We start from the raw sequence: 7,234 nt of genomic DNA, 5'->3' as shown, positions 1-7,234 counted from the left end.
ATATTTTGAGTATTAAAAAAAACTTGAGATCTTAAAATGTCTCAGCTTTTCTATTTCTAGATACATTTCATAGAAAAAAGTATTTCTATCTTAAAATAGACACTGCAATTACTGTTTTTTAAGGCAGTAGTTAATAGTTTTGTTTACAAAGCTTGCAATTTCTTCTGATTTATAATTCTTCAAAAAAAAAAGTGAACTACATTTCTCAGACTCAACAGAAAACACAGTGTAAACACTGAGGATGTGAACTAAAAGGATCCATCTCTGAGTATACAAGCTGTAAATCTTCCTCTTGGTCCTAATTCTATGATTCTAGTGGTGTTAACCATCTACTTTCGTACAGGCAGCTTCACATTTAACACGCAACTCATATCCTATTCCATTCTTCTTAGAATAGAACCTTAAGAAGAAGTCCATTGAGAAATCACATTATTGTACCACTTTGAGTGTCTAATTTCTAAGAAGTCAGAAGTGGGGGGAAAAATCTTTCCACAAATAAAATTTATTATTATGTAAAGAGTATATACTTGGCATTAAAGTGCCCTTCTAGTTCCAATATCTGTACCTAAACATATTTTAAATATATGAAAATCTCCTAATTGTGAAAAAGTGAACTTATAATAAAAGTGCTGCGATTCTATCAGTGGGTTCCAGTCCAGGCATAACCTACGGGGTGTCTCACTAGCAATTACAACAGTCTACCCCCTGCGAGTGGGACGATAGGTGATCATGCTCCAGCCTTTGACTAGCCGTAAGCGCAGTCGGCATCGCTCCCGCGAATCCAGAGGCAAATCTGGGCGTACTTGAGCGGGGTGATGCGCACCGCCACGTTGTAGTCCTTCTGCCCTCCGTGCACGTCCACCCACTGGTGGCCCGAATAGACCGCGATGATTTTGCGCTTCCATCGCTTTGGGCCGGGCTCCTTCAGACGCAGGTAGACCCCGGAGCCGGTGGACCCTGACTCGGCGTCGCAATATTGATAGAGGAGCTCGCTCGATTCCTCAGACACGCTACAGAACCGGTAGACCAACTGGTCGGCCCGATCGTGATCAAACCCAGAGAAGTGGATCCTCCCTCCGGGCATCGTCCTGAGGGCGGGACTGACGCCTAGCTCCATGTACTTCTTTTTGTGGGCGCGCTTCAGCTCCAGGAGGGCGTAGTCGTAGTCCAAGGCCGCGTCTCCACTGCCTTCCCTGGCCCAGCCTTTCGGGATGTAGGTGTTCTTGACCCGGGTCCACTGGAAGGAAGGCGTCCCGCCCGCGCCCCTCGCACCGCGGCCGGACTCCGTCCTTCGCCTTGGGCCCGCGGCTCCCCCTAGCGGCCGCTCCGCGGTCCCCCCGCTGGGGCGCCCTCCCTCCGCGTCCCTCCGGCTCCTCTCCGAGCCTCGCAGTTTCCTGCGGCCCCCTTTCCTCCGCATCTTCAGCAATCCCACCCTGAGCTTCTTGGCCCCCTTGACATAGTCCTTCCCGTCGTGGACGCAGTGGGCAGCTGTCAGCACGTGACTGGGGGAGACGAGAACGCCGCTGCAGCCCGTGGACAGCTTGACCGCTGTGCTGAAAGGGAAATTGGTTAAGAACCTTTTGTCCAAGATGCTGAACCTGCTGTCGGTGCCGTACACGTGTCTCTTTCTCCTTCCGTAGGCTCTGGGGGGAGTGCCATTTTGAGCAGGCTCCAGGTCCAAACCCTGAACTCGCACCCTGGTTAGGGTTCGAGTCCCGTTCTCGAAAACGGTCTCATACGAAAGGGAATCCTCCAGTTCGGAAAGGCTGGGCGCGGGGAGCGCTTTCTGGCATTCGATGCCACACGCCCTCTTTACCACCTTCTGGGCATCCGCCTCAAACATGGGGTTGGTAAGATGGAAAGTCCTTTCACTGACGACCCGGGGGACTTTTCTTAGGTGCCACATAAAATCTTGTTCCATTTCAGATCCACAGATGAGGGTCCAGCCAAGGGTGGAAAATGTCAACCAAAATATCATATTTTCCATTTTGTTCTTCTATTTTGTCCTTAAAAGTAGAAAAAAAGGAAAAAGAAAAAGAAGCTTTACAATATTTTCCTCTTAAATGTTACTTATCCCGTTCCGTGTACACCTTGGGTCCTAAACGTACTTTATCATAAATAAGAGTCCTTATTTTCACCTTACTTAGATTTTACTGAGATCAGATAAATGGTTTATTAAGTGGTTACTTACAAACTTCCAAAATCAGTAAGGTTTTTTTTTTTTTTACCAAATTTTCCTTTCACTAGCTCTACCCCATCTCTCCCTCCCCAACTCTCCAGAGCTGGCCATTGCTGAGGGAGTAGTGCGGCCCCTTTTGCCTAAGCTATTCTCTCTCTCTCTCTCTCTCTCTCTCTCTCTCTCTCTCTCTCTCTCTCCTCCCACTACCTCATTTCCAGATGGTTTATAAATAGAAATAGAAGCAGATGTCCTACAGTTTTTTCCCCGCACTTAGCTCCTAAAAAACAGACTCATAAATTCCTCAATTCCAGAATATAAATACCTATCGCAGCGCTCACAAAATGTCCATTGGAATACAGTGGATTTCCCTGAACCAGGATTTGCAGACCAAGCTGACCGTCAAATAATGCTCTAAAAGCAGAAGAGGTTTGGGAAATAAGTAAATTAGTTTATCTGCTGTTGACCTGCTTTGGTCTTTACAGAACCCTTGGTCATAAAAAGAAAATATATAGCGCAGGTTATCTTATGTGAAGTCAGAAAAATGTTCTGTACACTCAATGCTAAATAAAGCTGTTCTTGGAACCACACATTTATTTGGAGGAATCCATGTTTATCAACTGTTGTTTGGGAAGGAAATGAGGGGGGAACAGATAGTGGTAGCATTCTTTGGGGTAGTAATTTTGAACCTGTGTCACTGTTACTTGTGAATTATGCTCCAGGTTAAGTGTGTTTATTTGTGGTGCTGTAGATCAAATCCAGGAACAGCCTACCTCCAAACTACACCTCCAGATCTTTTTATTTTTGTTTTTATTTTTTGGTTCTAGGGATAGAACTCAGGGGCATTCTACCTCTGAACTATACCCCTAACTCCATTTTATTTTTTATTTTGAGACAGGGTCTCACTAAGTTGCTGAGGGCCTTACTAAGTTGCTGAGTTTGGCCTCAAACCTGTGGTCCTCCTGTCTCAGCCTCTCAAGTACTAGAATTATAGGCATGTGCCACCATGTGTAGCACCACGTCATTTTTAACTAATAGTTAAAATAATATCAAGAGTTAGCAAATGATTTGTACATTGTATAAAGCAGTATGAAGCAGAGGCAATTTAAGGTTGGATCGTTCCTACAGTGTCTTCACTCTCAATACTTTCTGACAAGCTTTTCTTTTCTTTTCTTTTCCTTTTTTTTCCCCCACGGGAAGCAAATTTAAGGAGGAATGTCAGCACTGGCCCACCGCAAGGACACCCATACCATGTGTGCAAGGACACCCATACCATGTGTGCAAGGACACTCATATCATGTGTGCAAGGACACCCATACCATGTGTGCAAGGACACCCATACCATGTGTGCTCTGGGCTGCAAGGCACAAGTCATCTGATGGCATTCCTTGATAAAACAGGGGTTGTTTTGCCATACACAAACAAATAATATTATTAGGAAACTAATAACATCCTTTGATAAAACAATACTTATGCCACATTAACCTATTCAATGCCTAAACATAGTGCAGTCCTCCAAATGTGACATAATTAATTCAAGCCCTCATACATTTGAAAACGTTTAGTGAACATAGAATGGTCTTTATCGTGACTTGGCAACGGCAAGATTATCTACAAGTTTTACAGTTTCCCTTTTTTTTTTCACTAAAACATGTATGCTGCGTAATGGTGATTTTGTTTGGTATTAGACTGTAGTGTTTACTAAATAGCTTGTAATTCACTTTATTTTGCAGATAAGGCATTCTTCTATAGAGAATGATGGATATTATAAAAATCAATAAAGAATATTCTTCAAAACATATCTACCCTCATATTAATATTCTATCACCGTAGATAATTTGACTTTATACAAAGTGGCAGTTATGTTGGTAATGGTTTTGTTGAGCCACTTTGTATTTTCTTTTATATATATATATATGTATATATATATATATATATATATATATATATATATATATATATTTTTATTGGTGCACTGTACTCATACATCATAGTGGGATACAAACTTTTGTAGACATACATGCACACATCGTCCAGTCAGCCCCCACCCGATCCCCACCCCATTCTCTCCCCATCCCTCCCTCCCATGCTTGGCTTAGTGGTTGACATCTAGTATTATAGCAATTTATCCAAAATTAAAAATGATAATCTCACATAACAGTTTCATTTGTCTGATACCAAGCTTTTGATGACTTAAAGATAACATTTTAATATTTCTTTTTACTTTCTTTCTTACCAGAGAATATTTTTTTCTATTTTTTAGGTGAAATTATCATATATTTATATATTTATTTTTCAGAAAAAAACTCTATCCTAATATGGAATATGGACTCTAGATACCCAAAATGATCTTGAAAAAGAACAAAGCTAGAAGATATATATTTTCTTATTTCAAACCATATAAAGCTACAATAATTGAAACAGTGTAGTACTATTCTAAAGGCAGATATATAAGAAAAAGAACAAAGCTAGAAGATATATATTTTCTTATTTCAAACCATATAAAGCTACAATAATTGAAACAGTGTAGTACTATTCTAAAGGCAGATATATAAACCATTGGAGTTAAATAAAAGCCTAGAGCTCAACTCTTCCCTGTATTGTCAAGTTATTTTTGACAAGGTTTCCACGAACATTTGGTGGTGGAAATAATAATCTTTTAACTAAATATTGTTGAAACATAATAATTACATGGAAAAGAATAAAATTGGACCCTTACCTAATCCCATATACAAATATTAACTCAAAATAGATAAAAGACCTAAATGTAAATCTTAAGACTATAAACTTTTAGGAGAAAATCTGGGTCATAAAACCTCACAACATTGAAATTGGCAGTGATTTCTTGGATATGATTTCAATGGCACAGGCAACAGAAGAGTATACAAACTCCCTAAAAAATAAAAAAAATATTGTATATCCAAAGACAATATAAACAGAGTTAAGAGTTACTAATAGAATGGGATAAAATATTTCCAAATGCTATATCTGAAGGTATATTAATATTCCAACTAGACATCCTAAAAATTAACAACAATAAAGGCAAACAATACCATTTAGAGATAGGTAAAAGACTAACATAAATAATGAATCTCCACAGATAACCAATCTTAGTTGTCTGTTGGATGGAAAATCTTGTTTCTCTGGTTCTGGTGAGTGTTACCTATTTCTTCTTTGTAGTTAATCTCTTTGAGTATTTTCTCTAGTGCTGGTTTTGAAGACATAAATTCCTTCAGTTTCTGTTTGTCATGGAAGCTTCTTGTTTCTCCATCTAATTTGATAGAAAGTTTTGCTGGGTAGGAAATTTTTGGCTGGAAGTTGTTTTCTTTCAGAGTTTGGAATATGTTACTCCAAGCCCTTCTGGCTCTCATGACTTGGTTTGGGAAGTATGGAGTGATTCTAATTGGTTTGCCTCTGAATGTCAGTTGGCCCTTTGTTTTTGTTGCCTTTAAGATTCTCTGCTTGGCTTCCACATTGGTCATTTTGACAATTATGTGGCGTGGGGATCCTCTTCTCCGATCCTGTCTAAAGGGAGTTCTATGAGTTTCCTGGACCTGTGTATCAACCTCTTGCTCTATGTTTAGAAATTTTTCTGCTATTACTTCCTTGAAGAGATTGTTGATCCCTTTGGTTTCACTTTCTTTTCCCTCCTCTATTCCAATTATTCTTAGGTTAGCTCTCTTAAAATGGGCCCATATTTCTTCAATATCAAATTCCTGCTGTCGGATATTTTTTTCTAGATTAGAAACTATGCGTTCATTTTTGGAATGATCATCTTCTAAGAGCGAGATTCTGTTCTCCATGTGGTCTAATCGGTTGTTTGTGCTTTTAATTGAGGCCTTTACTTCATTAATTGCATCCTTTATCTCTTTTTGGCTCTCTCTGAGTTCTTTTCGAAGCACCTCTATTATTTCTACAGTTATTTTCCTGATTTGATCTTCTAGAAATCTCTGATTTTCTGTTTTATCGGGTTCTGATGTTGTGGGGTTGTGGGCATTCATTGCTCCAGTATTATTCCTCTTTCCCATGATTTTGGAAGTTTGTGCCTTCTCTGGGTTCTTCCCTTGGGTCACTATGACTTCACTTAAGGTGTTCTGGATCTCGAGTCAGTAGTATCTCAGACCCCACTACTCCTTTACTGGGTTGTATCACAGAGTCTCCGACCCAGAGAGTCGATAGAGGCTTCTTTAGACTGTGGGGGGTGCCAGGTTGCACGTTCTCCTATGGTGTGATATCTCTGCCACCGCCACTCCCCCACTGGGCCAAGTCCCAGGGAGTACAGTACTGGGATTTCTCCTCTCTGGCCCACAATTTGACTCACTGTTCTTGAGTACGCCGATGTAGCTGTACTGGATTCGGTGAATTCTCTGCTGCTGCCGCCGGTGGCAATATGGCACTGCTGCTACGCCCTCGGCTGTGAGGCTGGCGTATTTCTTCTTGGTTTTGATTTCTACTCTGAATCCCTGCAGCGTGTGCTGAGCTCAGCCACTGGGAGCTTTAGATGCTCCCTGCGCCAAGGAATCCCGCCTGGCTGTTCCGCAGCGGCTCACCTCGGCTTGCTGTAGCCGTCCGGTGAACTCGCCGCTGCCGCCGGCAGTAAAGCGCTGCTGCCACGTCCTCAGGCGTGAGGCCGGTGTATCTCCTCTGTGGCTCTGAGCTCTGTTCTCAGTCCGCTTTCTCTCTGGAGCCTGGTGATTTTTTTGTTTCTCTGGTGATGGTGTTTTCTGGCTATGAAAGGCGCTGATTTTGTGGTAATGGAGATTGGTTGTTAGCGGGGCTCTTAAGCCCCGCTTTTCTTGGTCACCATCTTCCCGGAAGTCTCTCTGTATTTTCTTTGGTTATTTTCTACGCAATTTTCATGAGTATTTAATTGAAATTTAAAAAGCCAAAAACTCCACTGAGCCCTTGAAATTCTATGTGTAACTGGACAGTTCCCAAAATTAAAAAAAAAAGTTTTCTTAGCTTACCAAAAATGCTGATCAGATTATATATAAAAACTGATATGATTATATATAACTGATATATAAATACATGAATAATATATTATGTGAATATATA

General features: G+C 41.0%; 1 protein-coding gene across 1 annotated transcript; it reads right to left on the bottom strand.

Moving 5' to 3' along the window:
* Nucleotides 1-745: 745 nt before the first annotated feature.
* PRSS35 (serine protease 35) lies at nt 746-1,987 on the bottom strand (the record flags this gene model as incomplete). The annotated part of the gene is made up of 1 exon (XM_080700324.1): nt 746-1,987. The coding sequence occupies one exon, from the start codon at nt 1,985-1,987 to the stop codon at nt 746-748; it is 1,242 nt and encodes a 413-aa protein (XP_080556450.1).
* Nucleotides 1,988-7,234: the final 5,247 nt, after the last annotated feature.

The sequence above is a fragment of the Muscardinus avellanarius genome (assembly GCF_963383645.1).
Source record: "Muscardinus avellanarius genome assembly, chromosome: 8".
In the NCBI taxonomy this organism is placed as follows: domain Eukaryota; kingdom Metazoa; phylum Chordata; class Mammalia; order Rodentia; family Gliridae; genus Muscardinus; species Muscardinus avellanarius.
The sequence above is the reverse complement of the archived record's forward strand: the minus strand, read 5'-3'. Positions and strand labels throughout refer to the sequence as shown.